This window comes from Acomys russatus, chromosome X (assembly GCF_903995435.1).
Source record: "Acomys russatus chromosome X, mAcoRus1.1, whole genome shotgun sequence".
In the NCBI taxonomy this organism is placed as follows: Eukaryota; Metazoa; Chordata; class Mammalia; order Rodentia; family Muridae; genus Acomys; species Acomys russatus.
The window spans coordinates 123,984,136-124,008,362 of NC_067169.1; the positions used below are offsets into that span (position 1 = coordinate 123,984,136).

A 24,227-nucleotide genomic window follows, 5' to 3' on the forward strand; every position below is an offset into this window, starting at 1 on the left:
TGGAACACACATCTTAACAGAAAAATACACTGTCTGGGTTAGATTCCTGGCTCTTTTACTAATGGCTGGGTAACTTTGGATTCTTTCTTTCTTGGTTGTTTTTGGTTTTGATTTTTTTGAGACAGGGTTTCTCTTTGTAACAGCCTTGGTTGTCCTGGACTCACTCTGTAGACCAGGCTGGCCTCGAACTCCCCGAGTGCTGGGATTAAAGGTGTGTGCCACTACCGCTCGGCTAACTTTGGATTCTCGATCTTCTTGCACTTTTCTTTCTTCAACTGTAAAAATGAGGACAGTAACAGAATGTCATAATACTTGAAAGCTCTTGGTAAATATGGGTGTGGTTAGTATGTTGCTACACACAATACTGAAGAAAGCTACTAAAGAACATGCTCAGCCTTCAAATCCTCATGTAGCCCTTTATTTCTATGTCACAATGATTAACTTCTATTCAGAAAAACACATTCCTTTCTATATTTGGCAAGATAAAATTTTCTGCCATGAGTAGGATTTCCAGTTAAGTTGGCAACCTGAGTACTAGTGTGGCTCTCCCCCTCCCTCACACCTTAGTCTATTAGTTTGGACCTTTTAAGATAGGGTCGTATTATGTACCCCAAAGGAGGCTGGAATCGCAATCCACTTGACTCAGACTCCCAAACACCAAGATTATAGATAGGCACATACCACCACACCCAGATTTTCAGAGCAAAGTGGGAGATAGAAAGAGAACACACACTTTCCACATCTACAAAGAAAACATTTTTAAAAATGACCAAGGATAAGATATTTCATTCAATGACTTTCTAAAAGACAGAAAGCAGGCAAAGGAAAACTTACTGATCACTCAAACCTTTAGTTGAGAAGGAGTGCCATACTATTTTACAAAGCATCAGCTTGAGGTCAGAAATCCCAGAAAGAAGGGAGTCATAGGTTGCAAACACATATCCAAAAGCTGTGACTATTCATCAGCTCCACTCTCAAGGTAAGAAGGGCAGAGGGAAGCCAGGTGTGGTGGTGCACGCCAGCACTCAGGAGGCAGAGGCACGCAGATTTCTGTGAGTTTGAGGCCAGCCTGGTCTACAAAATGAGTACAAGGCAGGCAAGGCTACACAGAGAAACCTTGTCTTGAAAACAAAACAAAACAAAACAAAAACAAAAGACGGGCAGAGGGACCAGGTCAATTGGACCCAGCTCAGAACTTTCCCAGAGAAGAGCTTTTCTTGTCCCATTGGCTAGAGCTACAGCCCCACAACCATCTCAAACGGCAATAAATAAATAAATAAATAAATAAATAAATAAAAATAAAATTTGGACAGCTTGCCATCCCAAACAATATCAGGGATCTGGAAAAGTGGAACGTCAGTGCAGCAAATAATTACAACAATGTAAAAACCACTTACTGACTTTCAGATTTTAGAATCCACCCACAGACAAATCCTGAAAGTTATAAAGAGCACATTGTAAATGCAAGCACTATGACACATAAAGATACATATGTGATAGAGGCTGAGAAGGTTAAAAAAATGAAGAAAGCACCTGCTTAGAAAGGTGAGCATCAAAGGTAGTATCTGCACTGCTTGGACAGCAAATTTTAAAAAATAAATATAATTTTCCTTTTCTTTTCTTTCTTTTTTTTCCCAGGGTGTGTGTGGCTCAAGACAGTTTCATTGTGTGGCCCTAGCTGTCCTGGAATTAGCTCTGTAGACCAAGCTGGCCTCAAACTCACAGGGATCCTCCTGCCTCCCCCAATGCTCCCCACCCCTAGTGCTGGGATTAAAGGTTTGGCAATGTCGAGCTATACATTTCTTTATTGTGACTATATATCTTTGATTTTTAGTTTAAACTATCAGGGAACTCAGTCAAGGTGACCCAGCTATCATTTTCTCCACTTCTGCCTAGGACCAGAGGCTGCTGTCACCTGCCGATAACCCAGTACCTAGGGTCTTATTTTTCTTATATATAAGCAGTTTCGCTCACCTGGTCTGTGCAAGTTACACTCAAAGTACCTCCAAACAATTTGACATTTTAAAAATTATAAACATTTGGGCTGGAGAGATGGCTCAGAGGTTAAGAGCACCATCTGTTCTTCCAAAGGTCCTAAGTTCAATTCCCAGCAACCACACAGTGGTTCACAACCATCTACAATGATATCTGGTGCCTTCTTCTGGTGTGCAAAAGTATGTGCAGGCAGAATATTATATACATACTAACTTCAAGGCCAGCCTGGTCTACAGAGTGGATCCAGGCCAGCCAGGGATATACAGGGAAACCCTGTCTCAAAAAACAAAACAAAAAAAACAACAAAAAAGTAAACATAATAGAAGGGCATAGACCTATAAATAGCTAGACTAATTTTGAAAGAGAAGAAAGTAAGAAATATCAGTCTAACCAATTTCAAAAAAGTCTTATTTATAAACTAGGTGTGGTGGCACATAACTGTAATCTTAGCACATGGGAGGCAGGGGAAGGAAGATAAGTCTGAGGGCAACCTGGAATATACAGTGAGTCTGCAACAATCCTGGGCTACAAAGCAAGGACTGCTATCATGTTGTCTTCTTCTTAAACTCTGAAGTCTCTGCTTGTATTAGCTCCTGGAGTCTAAGGCTTATAAATTATTTTACTGAAAATGGTTTCAAAGCCTTATTTTTTGCCTCAAATATTGATCCCAAGGTAGAGATAAGAATTTAATTTTAGTCAGCTAGGCCTGGTGGTACAGGCTTGTAAGCTCAATTGTCAGGAGGCTGAGGTAAGAAGGGCTGCCAAGAGTTTGAGGACAGCCTAGGCTATACAGTGAGACTCTCTTTAAAAAGCAAAGCAAAACAAACAAACAAACAAAAAACTGCCAGGCATGGTAGGATTAAAGGCATGCTTTAAATCCCAGCACTCCGGAGGCAAAGGCAAACAGATCTCTGAATATGAAGCTATCCTGATCTACATAGTGAGTTCTGGGCCATCCAAGGCTACACAGTGAGACCACGTCTTGAAAAACAAAGAAATAATAATAACAAACAGAATGGGTAAATGAGTGTTGTTTTATACACAGTCCCGACACCGCTCTAGCGGCTCTATAGGAACCAAGAGCCAAGTATTTGGAAATACAGTCTGCTGTTGGGTGGAGCGGAGCTGCCTGGGTTTCCTGTTTCAGTTCAGTGGAAGAAGCCTGTGCATCTGTCAAGAGTGCACTGAGCAGATAAAGCCAACCAGCCAAGGACCTGTCAACATGTGGCCTTTGGATTCATATATGTGTTTAGTGCCTGAAAAACAAAGCTCTAGTTAATGTATGATTTTAAGACAATACCTGCCAGAAAATCCTGATTCTTGAGCCTTCCTGTCTGCCCAGTTCTTATCATTTATAGTTAAATAGTTCTAATTTCTCTACTTCCTTACGGAGTTGTAGGTTTTCTCATGGCTTCTCGAACCTTTTTGTTGTAGGTTTTTTCCCTCTCACAAAGTGAAACAGACATGCCCATGTGAAGAGTGGGGACTTATGGACACCACATGGGCCCAGCCAGGGGACAGTGCAAGGCTGCCAGGTGGTATTAAGGAGTTCCTAGGCTCTTCTGTATTTAGAGTCGCTCACTTCCTTGGCCTGGCCATTCTAAATTCTCCATGTGGAAGCAGCTGGCAGAGAGCCTAACAGTAGGCTGAACTCATGTTTCTTCATGCCTGTGCTCACTAGTTCGTGGTCACTTTGTTTTGAAGCCAATTAATTTAAATGAGAAAGTCAACTGTAGTTGCTCTTGCTCTATTCACCCCCACTACCCCTACCCCACCCCTGCCCCCACCCTTGCTGACTTTTTTCATCTATTTTTTTTTTTTATTTCAACTTCCTTTGAGAAACTGTCGCTGCCCTTTGAACTGTGCTGCAGATGTTTCCTGTGAAGGAGGTGGAGGAGGCTGTGGAGCACTGTGGAGCATCCAGCAGTGCTGAAGCGTGCACTTTGGAGAAAGCAGGATGTAAGGGGCAAACAGGACTACAGGCAAGACAGAACAGCTTGTGCAGACACCAAGGTCCAATGCCATACATTCCATATCCAACAGCAGAAGGCAAGGCTTGGGTGAGTAAGTAGGGGACAGGTCAGAGAGTCTGCTCCTGATTACTAGCCTAGCAGAGAAAGGGCTCCTTCTCAGGTCTGCCTGTTTCATTCGAGAAGAGGCTATTTCCACTCAAGGTCTGTCTTTTTTGAGAATGTATACTAGAAAATAAAGTAACATTTTCAAATTATTTAGTCTTTGCTCCAGTTTCTCAGTACCTGCTATAGCCTGTCAGTCTTCCTCCCCTGTCTTTCATTTCTAGGATCCTTGTGACTTTATTTTTCAAAACCAGAAAGACTTAAATACCTCACACACAGGAACTTAGTTTTATTGTGGCCGCAGGGGCCTAGGTAGATTAGAGTTTTGTCACATAAGTTTTACTCTTTGCACTTTATTTGCTCACCTTAAGGCACTGAACTAGAACATCAGGAACAGATGTTTCCTTCAGTAGTCATGACATTTTGGGGTCTGATAATTCCTTGCTGTAAAAAATAAATCCATCTAGCTGTGACATTAAAAATGTCCTGAAGTCTGACATGTTGGCCCATGCCTATAATGCCTATAAATGCAGAACACTGAGGCAAGAGAAGTATCAGGAGTTCAAGGGTAGTCAGGGCAACAGAGTGAGTTACAAGCTAGCCTGGGCTACAGTGTGAGACCTTGTCTCAAAACAAGAAACAAACAAAAAAGGCAAAATGTCTTCCTACTTGCCGGGCAGAAGAGATAAAATTTGCTGACATTTAATTGGTGCACAGGTTCTTCCCCTAAACAGTGAATTGCTCTGTCAGGGTTGATAAAAGAGGACTGGCGCGTGGAACATAGGAAGGCAAGATTAAATAACCGGACTTCCAAAACCGGCTTGGGGAGGGAAAAATGACACTAGAGGTGGGGACAAGGGAACAGAGCTCCAGAATTGGGGAACCGTAACACAGCTGTCATAACATGGGTTTTTTTTTCTTACCAACTCTTCACCTTTTCTCTTTTTCCCTTCATAAAAAAAGTGATCAAAGTCCACAATAGCTACTACCTCTGCAAGGCTCTTTTAATGTCTTTTCCTCACTCTCACCTAGCATCATCTTTGAACATTTTGTCTAAGTAATGTATTCTGTTTAGTAGCTGTACATGCCTGTCACAAAGCCAGCTTTCCAGCTTTGCTGTATCACAAGCAGCACCATAAATCTCCCAGGAGAAGGGACTAGAGAGTAGAGGGAGCAGGGTCAGGAGGGGGTTCAGCATTATAAGCTGCTGAATTTGGGGAGATGCTACATAGAATACATAGACCCTATAATCACAACCTCCTCTGGGGACCTCTTTGACACCGGAATTAATAACTATTTACTATCTGACACTGGAATGTGAAGGCTACCCTAATTTACAACATAGCACCAGGGGACCTGCTGAAATGCAATGCAGAGGGACACCACTGAGTGAGCTTTACAGAGCCTGAAGTTGGCTTTCACAGCCATATCTGTGAAACTGCACACAAGCGCTCAAAAGCAACCAGACACATCTACTCTTGGATATGTTGCTTAAAGTCTTTTATTTTTCTTCTTCAAGTCTTTCTGTTACTCGACTTCAATCCATGAGCAAGTTTTTTTTTTTTTTTTTTTTTTTTTTTTTTTTAACCTCAGTCGCATTTGGTCCGGAGCACCTCTCAGGATTTTCACCTATGAGGGCTGCCCGAGGCAACTATCCACCACACCCAGCATGAGCCCGACCCAGTGCTAAGGCCTCCACCCAGGGGACAGGACACCGAAGATCAGGCCGTCCGGGGACAAACCACCTGGAAACAAGGTCATAGATAGGACAAATCAAACAGCAGATGGAAAGGCCTGGAGCAGAGACCCAACCTGAACCCTGAAGACCCCAAGGATCCCACTAACCTCGGGTCGGTTGCGCTTCTGTAGCAAGTGCTCCAGGTACAGGTCCGAGAGTGCGGTGCGCATGCTGCTCCCACCTTCGCCTTCGCTGGACTTGAGCGTCATCTCCCAGGAGCAGGGCACTGAGATACCAGAGCCGCAGAGGTTTAAGCCCGGGAATCACAAACCAGGGAACCGCGGCCTGCTCTGAGGCATGGGAGACTGAGGCGGCGGAGGCGGCTGAGAAGGCAGGGACTCAGAGCTGCGCCAGTCACAAGCCAGCAGGCTGGGAGCCCGGAGGGCTAGGCTGAGCACTACCCACGCCCCGCCTACTTCCCGCCCTGGCCCGCCCCTAAGCCCACCCACGCCTTGGCCTTCCTAGTGCCTAGCGATTGGAGAAGACGCAATTTAGTGCTGTTTGGAAGCTCCGCTCTAGCCACGCCTTTGCGGGCCCTGACACACCGCGCAGCCTGCATCTCAGAAGGATAGAATCAGCAGACAGGAGCTTCCATCTAGCTCTTATCAGCCTGGCCTGTGAACTACCAGAGCGGATCCCGAAATATCCAGCTGCTGCAACTGCCACCTCTTTCCCACCCACGAGTTGCAATCAGCAGGTACCTTGGTTGCTAGCTGAGGCAACCCAGGCATGGATTTTATATCAAGCTAGCTCGGGGACATCAGGAATCAGCCAGCTGCCCAATGGAGCCTGAAGAATGTACGGGTTGATGAGATTCAAGGCTCTTAAATCAGTGTGGTCACAAGACCAATGAACCATTCCAGGTTTAGACTTGTGAAAATGCCTTTAGGCTCATGTGCTGCAGGTACCATCATTTATATTGGTGTACGAGGTTCACTGAGGATTGCCCTCAAGACCAAACTGGTTTTACTTACCTTAGGCCAGATCTCCTGCTGCTAATGCCACACAATTTCTAGAAATCAGTGAAAGCAAATGGAACAAACACTCTTTAGGAATCGAAGTAAGACCCCTAAACATCCAATGTCCTGGAGACTAATGAAAGGCTTTCTGAATAAAATGAACGCTGGGCCTAAAGGCTCCTTGGAAACCCTGTCCTAAAACGCTGAGCTCACATGATTGATAACATACCCTCCCCCTCCCCCTAGAGGAATTACTTTTAGGTAGAGAAAGAGAAGAAGAGAAGACAGGAGAAGTGAGAAGGGGGACAGAAGGAGAGATTGGTTCAGAGAAAGGGGATACATTGAGCAAAGTTACAGACCTGTGCACATATACAAAGGTACCAAAGCAAAATAGCTTGGTGAGTACAGTGAGCCTTTCAGCTGAAGTTAGAACTGGAAAAGATGAAACTGGAACCTTGCTGGATGTGCTTTGCCATGGGGCTGAGCCTCAGTGGATGGACTGCCTATCTAGCTTGCAAAATCCCTAGGTTCAACTCTCATTACTACACACAGTACTCGTGACAGTGCATGCCTATAATCCTAGCATCTGGGAGGTGGAGGTTAGACAATCAGAAGTTCAAAGTCACATTCAGTCACTCAGTAGGTTTGAGGACAACCTGTGATACACAATACTTTGTCTCAAAAAAAAAAAAAGGAAAAATAATTTAAAAAACAAAACTAGACAAAGTGTAATCTTAGTACCTGAGTGGTAGATACAGGAGAATTTTGAATTTAAATCCAGCTTCTGCTACATGGTAAGTCTGAAGCCAACCTGTGCTACACCAGACACTTTCTCAAAAGGAAACTAGTCCCAAACTCTGAGGGAATGGGAATATGACACATTGGTTAAGGTCACTTACTGTTCAAGCATGAGGACTTGAGTTTGAATTCCCAGAGCTATGAGATCTGTTGGCAGCCAGGATACCTCCAGATTCAGTGAGAGACCCTTAAGGAAAATAGGGTGAAGAGTGATAGGGCAGAACACATAAGGTCACCCTCCAATTTTTATATATTCACTGTATAATATAGTGAACCTACATTAGCAGGATTCCTAGTATTTCTTTTAAAGATTTGTTTATTTTATGTATATGAGTCCACTATCTTCTTGTATGCCAGAAAAGGGCATCAGATCACATTATAGCCACATGTGAGCCACCATGTAGTTGCTGGGACTTGAACTCAGGACCTCTGGAAGAGCAGGCGGCATTCTTAACCACGGAGGCATCTCTCCAGCCCTCAAGATTCCTATTATTAATGTATAAAGATGTTGCACAGCGCTATCCTCTGAGCCAGACAGCCACCACCATCATCATAACTGGATTTGTTGACTGTTAACCCTCCCTTATCGAAGGAGGGCACATGGGAGGTCACAGGACTCCCCCTTGAGTATGTAGCCATTCCTCTCAACCAGTTGTATGTAATTTTGTCCTAATATTTCAGAGTCTTGGGGAGGGACTAGAGTATATGGACTGGGGAAGGTTAGCATTAAGAATCAAGTTCTATCTGTGTGGATATAGGGAAGCCATAATCCATGTGGGGTAAAGTCTTTCCAGGATGGCTGGTTTGCTTCAATCAATGACCTCCCACCCATGCTCTGTAAGTAAGACCAATAAACTCATTGATTTTTCAGGAAGAACTTCCATAGACTACAACTTTGGTTTGTCATTGGGGCCTTAGAAGGAATAGGGGTAGACAGTTCATGAAAACAAAAGGACTACAAATTAACAAGAAAAACCACAATCCAGTAAAGAACTAAGCAAAAGATATGACTAAACATTTCACAATGGAGGAAACACAATCAATGAGGTGGGTTGGTTTTCTTTTTTCCGAGAAGGGTCTCTCTGTGTAGCATTGGCTATCCTGGACTTGCTTAGTAGACCAGACTGGCCTCGAACTCATAGCAATCCTCCTGCCTCTGCCTCCTAAGTGCTGGGATTAAAGGCGTGTGCCACCACACCCAATATGGTGGTTTAATAAGAATGGCCGCCATATACTCATATATAGCCAGCAGGGAGTGGAACTCTTTGGTGGGATTAGAAGAATTAGGAGGCATGGCCTTGTTGGAGGAAGTGTGTCACTAGGGTTGGGCTTTGAGGTTTCAAAAGCCCAAGCCAGGCCCAGTGCCACTATCCTTATCTCTGTCCATAGATCAGAATGCAGCTCTCAGCTATTGCTCCACTACCTGCCTGCATGCCACCATCCTCCCTGCCATGATAATAGACTAAACCTCTGAAACTGTAAGCAAGCCCCCAGTCAACTGATTTCTTTTATAAGCGTTCCCTGAGTCATGGTGTCTCTTCACAGCACTAGAACAGTGCCTAAGACAGCATACAATATACAGATGAAGATACGCATTGACTGTCAATTAAGGTTGTAATGAAATGCTGTTGTATTCCCATTCATTACCAAATTTAAAAATGAACAATATTAATTGTTGGAGAACGTGTGAATCCATACAATCTCCTGAAAAGATACTGTCTTGGTCACTGACTGCCATGACCACAGCAACTTTTTTGTTGTTTTTGGTTTTTTGAGGCAGGGTTCTTCTGTATGGTCTTGGCTGCTGGCTGTGAACTCACAGAGATCTGCCTGCCTCCTCCTCCAAGTGCTGGGATTAAAGGCGTGTGCCAGCACGTCCAGCTGCACAGCAACTCTTATAAAGGAAAATCGTCCACTGGGCCTGGCTCACAGGTCACCGACTAGTCCATTGCTATTGTTGTGGGGAGCGTGGCATCAGGCTGCTGGGCTATTGTTGCGGGGAGCGTGGCATCAGGCTGCTGGGCTATTGTTGTGGGGAGCGTGGCATCAGGCTGCTGGGCTATTGTTGTGGGGAGCGTGGCATCAGGCTGCTGGGCTATTGTTGCGGGGAGCGTGGCATCAGGCTGCTGGGCTATTGTTGCGGGGAGCGTGGCATCAGGCTGCTGGGCTATTGTTGTGGGGAGCGTGGCATCAGGCTGCTGGGCTATTGTTGTGGGGAGCGTGGCATCAGGCTGCTGGGCTATTGTTGTGGGGAGCGTGGCATCAGGCTGCTGGGCTATTGTTGCGGGGAGCGTGGCATCAGGCTGCTGGGCTATTGTTGTGGGGAGCGTGGCAGCGTGCAGGAAACACGGTGCTGGAGAAGTAGCTGGGAGTTCTACACGCAGCTCCCCAGGCAGCACAAAGAAAGAAAGCAAGCCACCTCGCCTGGCTTGGGCTTTTGAAACCTCCAAGCCCACCCCCAGTGACACACTTCCTCCAACAAGGCCACAGCTACTCTAACAAGACCACAGCTCCTAATCCTTCTCAAGTACTGCCAGTCCCTGATGACCAAGCATCCAAATCTCCGAGCCTACGGGGGCTGTTCTTCAACTCACTACAAATATTCAACCACCTTGATAAGGTAGACTACAATTTAGGACAAAAATGCATTGTTTTTATGAAAGAAGTGCTTGGTTAAAAACAGATGATAGTTACACACTACAAAATTCACCCATTTAAAATTAATCACTACCACATAAATTGTCTTCATCAATTCAAGATGTAACAGAATACTATAAGCAAATGGCTTGTAAATGACATAAATTTATTTTCCATAGTTCTGGAGAATGGCGAGTTCACCATCAGGGTGCTGACCACTCTCATGTCTGTTGAGGGCTCTCTCTACATAGGACTTCCGTGAGTGCTGGAAGGGCACAAACAAGCTCCCTGGCCTCTTTTAGAAGAAGAGAACCTTCAATGCTTCTCTTCTACCAACTCTGTAGACTTATGCCTGATTTCCTCTCTCCTTTTCATCACAAGGTTAATTGGAAGGCTGCTTTGAACGTAGCACTGCACTGTACTGGAATGTGAAGAGTGAAATACATATATTCAGGCAGGCAGATCTCCGTGAACTTGAGACCAATCTGGTCTACAAGCTAATTCTAGGCCAGTCAGAACTGTGTAGAGAGATCCTTTCTCAAAAAATATTCAGCGGGGTGTAGTGGCGTATGCCTTTAATCCCAGCACTTGGGAGGCAGAGGTAGGCAGATGGTTGTGAGTTCGAGGCCAGCCTGGTCTACAAAGTGAGTCTAGGACATGCAAAGCTAGCACAGAGATTCTGTCTCAAAAAACCAAAGGAAAAAAACAAAAGTCTTTAGATAAATAACAAACAAAAATAAACTACCATTAAAGCTGCCAGCACCCAACATTTGTGTTTATATATACCAAAAATAATAATTAAAAAACACACCATCTCATCCAAGCATCGTAGCATATGCCTTTAATCCCAGCACTCATGAGGCTGAAGCAGGCAGATCTCTATGTGTTCAAGGCCAGCCTGGTCTACATAGCAAGTTCCAGGACAGCCGTAGTGAGACCCTATCTTAAATAAAATAAAATCAATCAATCAAACAAACAAACAAAATACATACCATTTATTGGGTTAAAAAGATAATTCAGTGATTAAGAATGCCTGCTGGAGCCAGGCATGGTGGCACACGCCTTTAATCCCAGCACTCGGGAGTCAGAGGCAGGCAGATCAATGTGAGTTTGAGGCCAGCCTGGTCTACAAAGTGAGTCCAGGACAGCTAAGGCTACACAGAGAGACCCTGTCTCGAACAACAACAACAACAAAACCAAAACAAACAAACAAACAAAAAACCACACAAAAAAGAATGCCTGCTGGTCTTCCAGAGGACCTGAGTTTAGTTCCCAATACCCACACAGGGTGGCTCCCAATGCCTGCAACTTCAGCCGCAGAGGATCAACGTCATGGTCTGTACCCTGAATACAGATATCCACATAACCCCACACACAATTAAAAGCAAAAACAAATATTTTTTTTCTTTGTGGTTTTTCGAGACAGAGTCTCTCTGTGTAGCCTTGGCTGTCCTGGACTCACTTTTGTAGACCAGGCTGCCTCTGCCTCCTGAGTGCTGGGATTAAAGGCATGTGCCACTACGCCCGGCGCAAAAACAAGTCTTTTTTTTTCCTAAAAGCAATAGAAATTTAATGTAGAAGAATGGATGAAGAAACTGTGGTACATTTACACTATGGAATGCTACTCAGCTATTAAAAACAAGGAATTCCCAAAATTTGTGGATAAATGGATTGAGCTAGAAATGATCATAATGAGTGAGTTAACCCAGAAGCAGAAAGAGTCAAATGGTGTATACTCACTTATATCTGCATACTAGCCCAAGGGGCATGTCCCACGAAAGCCTTCACTTACCAGGAAACTGGGACAGAGGGGTGGACTTCTTACTGGGACTCTAGGTGAGAGAATCAAGGACGAATGGGGAAATAGAAGGACCCAGAGGGTCCTAGAAACCTACAAAAACAAGTCTTAACTAAACAAAATCCTCATTTTGATATCTAAAACAATCAAATATCTAGAGATTAATGAACTATACACATGTGCTTCATGGAGAGGACTGTAACACTTTACAGAATTAAAGAAGAGTTCTGAATGAAGACATAATTTATGTCCATGATTGAGAAGACTCCGCTGTTGTAAGTTGTTAGATCTCTTGAATCTGTTTTAGAGATTCAATGCAATCGTGGAAAGTTTATGAAACTTACCGAGTATTTTTCATATGTATGAAGTTGTAATAAAACAAGACTAGCCAAAGTGGCTACAATTTCAAGGTCAACATGGAGTACATGGTGAGACTATCACATAAAACAAATAAAAAGAAGAGGAGGAACTGGAGCTATGTCTTAGTGGTTGAGAGCATTTGTTGCTTTTCCAGAGGACTAGCACCCACATGGTGCCTCACAACCATCTATAACTCCCCTTCCAGGGGATCTGATAACTTCTTCTGGCTTCCAAGGGTACTAGGTACATACATGGTACATATACATATATTCAGGTGAAACATTCAAAGACATAAAAATAAATAAATCTAAATTTTAAATAAACACAGAAAATGAAGAAGAGGAAGTGGAGAAGCAGAAAGGGTGAAATAGAATAAAATAGTCAGAGTGCTGTAGAGAAACAAAGCTGGAGAATCCAGCACCTTACTGTATGGTAATAAGGCTTAGGCATGCAAAGTGAGTCAATGAAGCAAGGAGGGGTTGGCGACACATCTACACATAGTCAGACACTTGATAATATGGCAGAGGTGGCTTTGCACAGTAGTAGGGAAAGGACAGTCTCATTGAGTAGTACTAGACACACAAGGTACCCATATAAAAACAGAAACTGGGATTAAGTAAAGGTGAAGCAAGAACGAACTGAATCCAAAGTACTGTAGTTGGAAGAACTAAATACAGAGTGACTCCTTGAGAAAAAAAATAGCTGATGTGTTTCCTGGGGCAAAGGTGAGAATGGAAAAGTACTGGAGGGCAAGGTGTTGACTGAGAGCACAGGATAGGTGCTTACACAGCTGTCTTTCAACATTTCCATGCCTTTTTATGGCTGGCTGGCTTCAGTTCAAGGTATTCATTGTTCAGAATCTGCTTTTGCTCCTTGGAATTTATTGCTTCTTGGAATTTATGAAAACTATGTTCTCTTCTTGATTCCTAGAACTGCCTTTAGGTACAGAAGTTCAGTTCAAAGTTCATAGGTGGAAAATTATAACTTTGCACAACATGAAATATGAGATAGAAATCATAATACAAAAATTCCGAGTTGCTTAAGGATATAGCATGAAAGGCAAAATTGGAAACTTGCAGAAAAACAATATTTTAGAATTCCTTTATGACTTTGGTGGAGAAAAGGATTTTGTAAATACCAAAAGCAACAATTATCACATTAAATTCTTCTCATTGAAAGAAAAAAATCACTGGGCATTGTGGTGCACAAGTTTAATCCCAGAACTCAGAAAAAAGAGGCATATCGATGTCTGAGTTTGGGGCCTACTTAGTCCTTAGATTGAGTTCTAGGACACTACTCAGCTATTAAAAATCAAGGAAACACCTGGCTGTAATGGTGCACACTGATAGGATTTGCTGAAGGAGATGTGGGGGTGGGTAGGGCAGGAGGATCACAAGTTCAAGGCCAACCTGGGCTACACATGGGGCTAGAGAGGTGGCTCAGAGGTTAAGAGCACTGGCTGCTCTTCCAGAGGTCTTGAGTTCAATTCCCAGCAACCACATGGTGGTTCATGACCATCTATAATGTGATCTAATGCCCTCTTTTGGCCTGCAGGTGTACATGCAGATAAATGCTCATATACATTAAATAAATAAATAAATCTTTAAAAAACAAAGCAAAACAAAACAACCCCCCAAAGGAAAGCGTGGAATTTTCAGGCAAATGGATGGAACTAGAAAAGATCATCCTAAGTGAGGTAACCCAGACCCAGAAAGACATGCATGGTATATACTCATTTATAAGTGAATATTAGCCATATAGTACAGGATAACCATGCTACAATTCATAGACTCAAAGAAGATAAGTAACAAGGAGGGCCCAAGTGAGGATGCATAAATCTCACTCAGAAGGGGAAATAGAATAGACATCTGCTGTACATGGAGGGAGGGAACAGGGTGGAAGAGGGAGTAGGGGGAAGGACTGGGAGATGTACTCACCTTTGAGTCAGCCACATTCCTGTAAGTAACTTTTTACCAATTGTGATGAATAGTCTTTTTTGGTTTTTGTTTTTTCGAGACAGGGTTTCTCTGTGTAGCCCTGGTTGCCCTGGACTTGCTTTGTAGACCAGGCTGTCCTCAAACTTACAGAGATCTACTTGCCTCTGCCTCCCAAAGTGCTGGGATTAAAGGCTTGAGCTGGATAGTCTTGTTAACTTGATACATAAACTAAAGTTTTTAAAAGTGGACCTAACATTAATTGAAAAAATGCCACCACAAGATCTAGCTGTAGAGCATTTTCTTAATTAGTGATTGATGGAGGATCATTGGGGGTGGTGCCATTCCTGGTCTAGTGGTCCTGGGTTCTATAAGAAAGAAGGCTGTGGAAGACATGAGGAGCAAGCCAGTAAGCAGCACCCCTCTTTTGAAGTTATTTTTATAAAACTGTATTTGTTTCTCTTAGCTTACTTCTTTTTTTGTCTAATTAATTTATTCAGATTATATCTCAATTGTTTATCCCATCACTTGTATCCTCCCATTCCTCCCTCCCTCCTGCTTTCACCCTATTCTCCTCCCCTATGTCTGTGACCGAGAGGGACCTCCTCCCCCACTATATGGTCACAGCCTATCAAGTCTCATCTTGGTAGCCTGCTTATCCTTTCTCTGAGTGCCACAAGCCAGTAAACATTGAACCCCTACTCAGATCTAGCCAATGCACAGGACAGATATTAGCTTATTTCTTAACCCAGTTATCACAGAAATAATTGAGACTCTTTTATAATACAAGGCTTACAACACAATCTGAGCAGCTTAAGCCTGTGCTTAACCCTCTACGCTATTTTGTCTTACTCCAGCTAACATCCCAGCAATACTTGCACTTTGTGGCTTTCCTTGGTTCCAGCTCCTTCCTCCTGATCTTCCTTGGACCTCTACCCATGGCTGAACCCTGGCTGAATCCCCTATTCTTCTCCTAACTCCTCCCCTGGCTGGCAGGGAGTCCAGGCCTATTCTCTCCCCTGCTCAGCAATTGGCTATAAGCTGCTTTATTGACATATCAGGGGGACAATTGGGGGAGCAGAGTTTACACAACTTTTAGACAGGAAATTAGAATTTAAACTACATAATAACCTTATGCCTACACTCTTCATGACCTCTGCATCAGTTCCTGCCTCCAGGTTCTTTGTTTGCTTGAGTTCCTGTCCTGACTTACTGTGTTGTTTGAAAAGAAAAATCCCAATTGTTCAATTTTACCGATAACAACTCAGGAGCAAGATGCTGGCCTGAAAACCAGCTAGTTCAGAGAGACAGAGGAAACACCCAGCTGACCTTCCTACTCAGCTCATGTCCCAGAAGAGAAGACCCAAAACGCTCACTAGCTCAGCTGACAGCCCAGGAGGAAAAGGCCAAAAATTCCAAAGACCAAAGGCTTGCTCTCCCAAAGCTCAAAAAGCTAAAAAATCCAAAGGCCAAGGAGCTAAAGAGCTAAACCCCTTCTACTTCCACATGCTGTCTTAAATACCCCTCAACCCAAAGTCCCTCCTACTCTTCAATCCCTGTCAGCTGGTCTCTTGCTCCACCTCTTGATCTGGGGTTAACTTTATTAAATCCTGTGAGCAGAGAGCTCTTGGATTATAGGTGTGTGCTTGGCCTCAACCATGCCAAACAAAAGACAGGGATCACAATGGGATCAAATATCCTGCAATATTCTTGGATAATGAAGGAAGGATATGGAATTGTAAGCCAAATAAATCCTTTCCTCCTCAATTTACTTTTCAGTTGTGGTGTTTCATTGCAGCAATAGAAACCTTATCTAAGACACCAATTCTCCCGTAAATAATCCCAATAATCTCACTAGTTCACCAAGATAATGAGGCTGGGATTATTTCCTTGGTTTGTCATTAGTGCTTTATCTGTAGTGACTAGGTGTTTGTTTGGGTCTCCTCCCAAAAAAGTCACACAACAACACACAATAGAGATACTTACGTAACCACGTTTATTGTGGCACAATGCCAAGTCATAGTAGCATCCTAGTTTCACACCCATGGATGAATAGAAAAAGAAAATTGTGTTATCTATGCACAACAAGGCTTTGTTTAATCATAATTTTGTAAATTTTGAGAAAGTGGATAGAATTGGATATCATCATGTTAAGCCAAAGAAGACTCAGAAAGACAAGTATTGCGTGTTTTCACTTATGTGGAATTGTCTTGGATATGCATGTGTGTGGGAGAACTATCAAGGATATGGGTGTGGGAAGGCAAAAGGGAAAAAGAGAGTAAGTATTGGGGGGTAAAATGATCAAAAGGCTTCATGCACGTATGTAAATATTTTACAGTCGTTGCAGGTATTGGTGGTGCATGCCCATAATCTCAGAATTTGGGAAATAGAAACAGAAGGATTTCTCCAACTTGAAAGTCAACATGGTCTACATAGTTTCAGGCTAGCCAAGGACTACATAGTGAGACCTTGCCTAAAAAACAATGAAAAATTAATAACCAAACTCATTTTATGTAATTAATATATCCTACTTAAAAAGTATTATTTAAAAAACTGGAGGGAGCCAGGCAGTTGTAGAGCATGCCTTTCTTTAATCCCAGTACTCAGGGAGGCAGAGGCACATGGATCGCTTTGAGTTCTAGGTCAGTCTGGTCTAGTAAGTTCCAGGCCAGCCAAGGCTACACAGTGAGACACTAGCCTCAAATTATTTTACTTTAGTGAAAAATTATTTTATGTCTATGGGGTTTTACCGGAATGTATGTCTGTATACCATGTGTATGCCTGGTACCCACAAAAGCCAGAATGAGGGCATCGTATGTCCTGAAACTGAAGTTAGGCAGCTGTGAGCCACCATGTAGGTGCTTGGAACTGAACCCATGTCTTCTGAAGAGCAAGCAAGTGCCCTTAACCTCTGAACCATCTCTCATCTAAAATAATGCAATAGCAATCTCGCAACAGGGAGGGTCTCACTATGTAGCTGTGGCTGTTCTGGAACTCACTCTGTAGACCAAGTTGTTATCTAACTCAAAAAATCACCTGCCTTTGCCTGCCTGCTGCTGGGATTAAAGCTCTGCACCGGCAAGTCCAGCTAAAATAACAGAGTCTTAAGAGCACCTTTTGGAGAGCTGAGGGCTTAAAGTGCAAATAGGTAAAACCAGTTGGTGAAATATTTTAAAACCTTAATACGATCAAGGAATATAACCCAACAATTCTACTTTTAGAAATCGAGGTTAAGGAACAGAATATAACAAATAGAGCATCTGGCTCTACCAAGTCCTCTAATAATAATATTCAGGGCTAGTATTACCTACTCGGAGCACTGCCTTGTTTATAGAAAATAGCCAATACATATCTCTGGTATGAATGATTTAAAATTCAACAGCACGAAGGAAAAGAAAAAATTTTTTAAACTCTGAATTGCATTACCTTTACAATACCAAAACCACAGAAAATCTTAAATACTGTATTTGGAGGTAGTTAAATCATTTATGTTAACTATGTTAAAAAAAATCAGTGTAAAAGCTGGGCATGGTGGCGCAGGCCTTTAATCCCAGCACGTGGGAGGCAGAGGCAGGTGGATCTCTGTGAGTTCGGGGCCAGCCTGGTCTAGAGTGAGCCCAGGACAGCCAAAGGTACACAGAGAGAAACTCTGTCCTGAAAAAATAGTTTTAAAATGCTTCTTATTTTATACTTGTTGAAGTTTCTATTAGTTTATCAAAGGTTCTTAGAAACATTTTCATGTGATTAATCCAGCATCTACCTAACCTAATTGATGACAAAGTCCTATTGTTTCATAACATTTATTTAAACAGAACTATTGTTTTACAGACTTTGAGAAATAAGTAATATATACATTGATAAAAATCTCAAAAGAAATATGATGGTTTGAATAAAATTGGCCCCCATAGACTCATAAGGAGTGGCACTATTAGGGGTGTGGCCTCGTTGGAGGAAGTGTGTCACTGTGGGGGGGCAGGCTTTGAGGTCTCAGCTGCTCAAGCCAGGCCTGGTGTCTCTCTCTCTTCCTGCTGCCTGTGGACCCAGATGTAGAAGATCTCTCAGCTCCTTCTCCAGCACCATGTCTGCCTGCACACTGCCGTGCTTCCCGCCATGATGATAATGGACTAACCCTCTGAACCATATAGACAGCCCCAATTAAATGCTTTCCTTTATAAGAGTTGCTGTGATCATGGTGTCTCTTCACAGCAATAGAAACCTTAGCTAAGACAAGGAGATATATTAAATTTTAATAGCCTTTATGTCTAAGTACTATAATTCTGAATACCTTTTCTTCTTTTTGCATTTTATGAATTTTTGTAATAAATATTATCTTTGTAATAAAATATGTAGTAAGGTTATTTCTGTTTTTCAACTGTATCTTTCAAAAGGAAAAATAAAAGCAAAGATAATTTAAGATGGAAAAGTAATTTAATCTCACTTGAAGCGCATAATACATTCTCCAGCTCTTGAGATCTGTTGAGTCAGATACCACAATTCCCCCATTAAGTCTTCTAGTCCTTCACTGGACTGGTTCATCCACAAAAAAGCTAAGAAAAGAACATATTATGGTTAATGCTGAACTGTTCATGGTCCTGTCCACTCTCTTGGTCTGCACAGTATTACTATATAATCATAATCTGTTCCAACATGGTATGTAGTTTGAGTGGGTGGTGCACACATATGTGTACATGTATTTGGGGGTGAATACTCTTGTGTAAATAAGTGTCTGTAGAGCCCAGTGCCGAGTGCCGAGTGCCGAGTGCCGAGTGCCGAGTGTCTTCACCAATGATTCTCCATTTAAAATTTTTTTCTATGTGCGTTTATGTATGTGCCTGTGGTATATGTGAACATGTCCAAAGCCAAAGAGGCTTTGTTTAAAAAATTAGCCAGGCATGACAGCACACGCCTTTAATCCCAGCACTCGGGAGGCAGATCTCTGTGAGTTCGAGGCCAGCCTGATCTACAAAGTGAGTTCAGGGATAGCTAGGGCTGTAACACAGAGAAACTGTCTCGACAAACAAAATACATAAATAAAATAAAATAAAACAGAGGGTCTGGAGAGATGATTAAGTTGATAAGAGTGCTTACTGCTATGCAAGCTTAAGGAGCAGTGGTCACATTCCAGGAGCCATGTAAAAAGATGGGGATAGTCATGCTCCCCTGTAAGCCAGTGCTGTGGGGGACAAAGAGAGGGAGACTCCTGGTCTTGGTTTCTAGCCTTCCTCACATTCAGTGAGAGACACTGTCTCAACAGGGATAAGGTGGAGAGTGACACAGTGCAGCATCTCCTATTCGCCTCCACATAGACATGTACCACACTCACATATAATAACACCCACCCACCCAGCGGTAGTGGAATTTAGGGGTTGTGGCAGAGTATGGTCAGATAACTTTATTAATTATGCCATCTCTGCAGCCTCTACATTTAGTTTTTAGTTTTTTGGTTTGTTGTTGTTGTTTTTCGAGACAGGGTCTCTCTGTGTAGCCTTGGCTGTCCTGGACTCACTTTGTAGACCAGGCTGGCCTCGAACTCATAGTGATCCGCTGCCTCTGCCTCTCAAAGTGCTGGGATTAAAGGAGTGCGCCAACACGCCCTGCCTACATTTAGTTTTTAATAACAATTTGGGTTAAACTGTACGTTTATTATGTTTTTTTCTTCAATACTGTCTCATAAATATGATTTCGCATTAAGTATCCTTTCACATGAACATTATGGTGTCTATATGCTTTATATCACCAGCTCAGAATGGTGGACATTTAAGTTGTCTCTGTGGCTTTTTCTCTACATTATAAACCATGCTACAATTCCTTGCATATGCATGGTTGTATACTTGTTGGTGCTAGTGAGTCCTCTTGCTTGCCAGCATTGTTTCCAGAGCACCGGGCGATTTATCAGGTTTCCCAGGTGATTGCCTCAGGTAATGAGCTACTGGCTCAACCATTCAGTACAGCTGCAGCTGGTGGTAAATAGAGGTATACAGGTTGAAGAAGGGGAACAGAAAGGCTATTGCAGCTCCTACTGTAAAATGTCCTAACAAGCATTCCACTGTGTGCTCACTACCATGCTCCCTTTATGGCTATAGACTCAAGACTTCCTTTATGTCTTTTGCTCTCTTCATCAAAAAAATAACTTATCTCCTGAATCTATCACTTTTTTAAAATGTTACTTTCACTAAACAATTTATCTCAGATGGGCGTGGTGGTGCAGGCCTTTAATCCCAACACTCAGGAAGCAGAGATAGGCAGATCACTGTGAGTTAGAGGCCAGCCTGGTCTACAAAGTGAGTCCAGGCCAGCCAATGCTACACAGAGAAACCCTGTCACAAAAAGAAAAAGAAAAGAAAGAAAAAGAAAGAGCCGGGTGTGGTGGCACACACCTTTGATCCCAGCACCTGGGAGGCAGAGGCAGGTGGATCTCTGTGAGTTCAAGGCCAGCCTGGTCTACAGAGTGAGTCCAGGACAGCCAAGGCTACACAGGGAAACCCTGCTTGAAAAACTAAAAAAAAAAAAAAAAAAATTAAAAAAAAGAAAGAAAGGAAGGAAAAAAAAAAAAAAAGAAAAGAAACAACTTATCTCCATTAAATTATTGCTTGCTTTTAAAATCATGTATGCCATATCTTTTATATATTTTCATCAATGTCTTTTGTGTTTCATTTATGTGAAGTTTTGCTTTCAGATTGTCACATTTTTCTTGAGAAGTAACAAGATCTTTCTTTAGTTTTTTTGTTTTATTTTGTTTTCCCCGAGACAGGGTTTCTCTGTGATAGCCTTGGCTATATGCCACCACTGCCTGGCTTAACAACGTCTTTCTTACCACTCAATATCTGTTTGCTTTTCATTTCATACAGGGAATATAGCTGCCATGTGCTACATATGGAAACTTGCCACTGAGAAGCTCCCTTGAGAAAACACTTGTAGATCAACAGGCTCTAGAGTTAACTCCTTCAGAGCTTGCCTCTGCTGCAGAGCTGCCTTGTACTTCTTGCTGCAGCCCTCATCCAATAATGTTCAAAATGGGGTTATTATGATCTTTTCAGGGCACTATAGGACAAATCCAGTGGGGTCAACCAAGGCTTGCTGAGATTGTAAGGAAGTTTATGTTACTCACTCTACCTTTTACAGGCATCAATACGTAGCTACAATACCAAATTCCTGCCTTCCTGTGTGCTTCTAGAACATCTAACCTATAACATACCCTTTTCACAAGATTACAATTGCTGTCATTGTTGTCCAGTTCAAAGCGCAGAGTATCTGTATAATCGTTGTATTTTCTAATCTTGTAATGTTTCTGCTTTGTTAATTAATCTATGAACTAAAATCAAGTTATCTACTCCAATCACCATACCCTATAACAATGATGACTCAGGAAATGGTAACCATTAGAAACATTGCCATTTTGAAAGGGGGTCAATGAGAGACAAAGGGAGTAAGAATGTTGGAATTAGGCTGATATTCTGCACTCCAGGAGGACTTCTCTGATCAATTGTCCATTGTCTAGGAGGCTCTCCAAGAATCTCTATGGCTGCCTCTGCAGCAACCATTAAGAAACATACTCTCCCTAGTCAGTCTTCAAAGATGGTGGGCTACTGGAAGGTGAAAGTATTTAAATAACAACTCATGGCTCATTTAATGCCAACTTGTTTTTTCCTTGGCAATAAGTTTCTCTCAGATTCATAGCTAATAATGAGTGAATTTAGAATTTGACTTTTTGACTCTACATTGCTACTTTTTACTCGTATGTACTTAATCCTGAAAACTGGACAACTAGCTCTCTGGCCTGATCTCTTGAATATGCTTGGCTGCTATCACAGGTTCTTTCTTGCGCTCAGTCTTTTATCATATACTGAAGCTCTTTAGAAGGGCCTTTCAGAGTTTGGCTACTGGAGTGATTTTCCTTGAAACTCTCCCTTAATCTCAAATGAGCAGCTGATAGGGAGCCTGAATGCTTCTATCTCCCCACCCGCCACATCCCCTCTCTTCTCCTTTCCTCATTGTATAGTGGCTTACGTGAGGCAGCAGAGGATTCCCATTAGTGCTACGGTGACAAAAAAAGCAAACATGGCTGCTGGAGGTATGGAGCTCTTGAAGACATCTGATAGGTGATTTTTTAACTTGGTCATCTGAGAGCTCTGGGGTCCTGTAGAAAGAGGATATGCATTCACTGAGGAGAAGTCAAGGCAGTCAAATAGTTGCCTTGGATATTATGGTCTTGGAGTTGCCCAGAACTTATGTGTACTTTGCTGTGCTGTCTCAAACTAAAAACATTATGGATCTAGACACTAGCCCAAGCGGCATGTCCCGTGAAAGTCTTCACGTACCAGGAAAGTGGGACAGATGTGAGGACACCCTATTGGGACTTTAGGTGAGAGAAGCATGGGAGAATGGGTAAATGGAAGGATCCAGAGGGTCCTAGAAACCTACAAGAAGAACATATGATGGGCGGATCTGGGCCCAGGGGTCCTGCTCAAACTATGGCACCAGCCAAGGACAATACAGGAAGTAAACTTTGAACCCCTACCCAGATCTAGCCGATGGACAGGACATTCTCCACAGTTGAGTGGAGAGTGGGGTCTGACTTTCACACGAACTCTTGTGCCCCATATTTGGCCACGTCCCCTGAATGGGGAGGCCTGGTGGCACTCAGAGGGAGGATAGCAGGCTACCAAGAAGAGACTTGATACCCTATGAGCATATACAGGGGGAGGAAGTCCCCCTCAGTCACAGTCATAGGGGAGGGGAGTAAGGGGAAAATGGGAGGGAGGAAGGAATGGGAGGATACAAGGGATGGGATAACCATTGAGATGTAATATGAATAAATTAATAGAATATTAAAAATAAAAATAAATGGGAAAATTTACATTCACCCCAAATACCTGAAGGGCTGCTTTGTGAAAGAGAAGCATAAACTGATAATAAGATAATCTTAAGTCACTGTCACCTAGAGTATGTTTGGAAATGTTAAAGGAGGCTGACCCAGAAGAAGAAAGGGGAGGCCACTAGCCCTGTGCATAGAAGAGGAAGGGGTAAAGACAACTGGGAAAAAGAACTTGTGGCAAAGCCTGCTGAGCAGCGTGAGGTTGGAGATGTTGAGTTTTCCCTTTAGAACGTTTGAAGTGGGGGATTTGATGTGGCTCCAAGGAAAGAGGCTGGAGAAAACAGAACTTTCTACTGCATGGAGTTCAGAGGACACACCAGCACGACCATTTATAGAATTGGAACCCAGGAGAAATGAGAGCGGCCTGTGTGTGGTGGAAGTGGAACTCTGAGGGTCACCCGCTGTGGAGTAGTTGCCTATTATCTTTTTTTTTCTTTTTTCTTGAGCAGGGTGACAATCATCATTTTTTAAGAAACAACTTTACTATTTTTATGAACCTTCTCTTGGCCCACCCAGAAAATTTTTAATTGCTCCCTTGTCCTCAGGGAACACTTGTCAAAATATCATGGAAGCAATCTTTTTCCTGACCTGAGACTTGAGTCTTTTGGCTTTTGAAGTCAAGAGCATTCATCCTAATGGCAAATATACTCACTGCACCTGATTTCAAACCTGCTTTTTCTTTCACTTCAAAGGTAAGTAAAGCTGATGGAGGAGTAGTTGTCTCTAAGAAGAGACAAAATAGAAGGCACAAGGACAGTCCAACGCAGAACAGCTTCAGATGCTTCATGGATTCCTGCTTTGTCTGAAAAGTCAGAACAGAGTCTCATTCAGTTCTTATAGCGAAAAGCTTCCTGGCTGCCACACACAAAGGTAACTAATTGATTTATACCAGTGAATCCTGAACACAGTCTGTGCGTCTCTCAAGCAAAATGTACTCCTTTCTCCAAAACAATAACCTTCCCACAAAATTATGTGCTGTTGGGTGCCATTCAAATATACTTTCTCAGAGGAAGGATAGCAGGTTGCCAAGAAGAGACTTGATACCCTATGAGCATATA

At 42.7% G+C, this 24,227-nt stretch overlaps 2 protein-coding genes across 2 annotated transcripts in view; both read right to left on the minus strand.

Annotated features, from left to right (window-relative positions):
- The window catches only part of Mpp1 (MAGUK p55 scaffold protein 1), a 31,829-nt gene extending 25,625 nt beyond the window's left edge, over positions 1 to 6,204 (minus strand). The window contains exon 1 of the mRNA XM_051141687.1: positions 5,916 to 6,204. Within this exon, the coding sequence (XP_050997644.1) occupies positions 5,916 to 6,017 (102 nt within the window). The 5' untranslated portion in view covers positions 6,018 to 6,204. The remainder of the gene's footprint in view (positions 1 to 5,915) is intronic.
- Positions 6,205 to 21,673: 15,469 nt separating this feature from the next.
- On the minus strand, positions 21,674 to 23,956 carry Smim9 (small integral membrane protein 9). The gene is made up of 3 exons (XM_051141966.1): positions 23,758 to 23,956; positions 22,302 to 22,431; positions 21,674 to 21,848 (listed from the first exon to the last, which is right to left on the minus strand). The coding sequence occupies exons 1-3, from the start codon at positions 23,954 to 23,956 to the stop codon at positions 21,674 to 21,676; spliced, it is 504 nt and encodes a 167-aa protein (XP_050997923.1).
- Between the last annotated feature and the right edge of the window lie 271 nt (positions 23,957 to 24,227).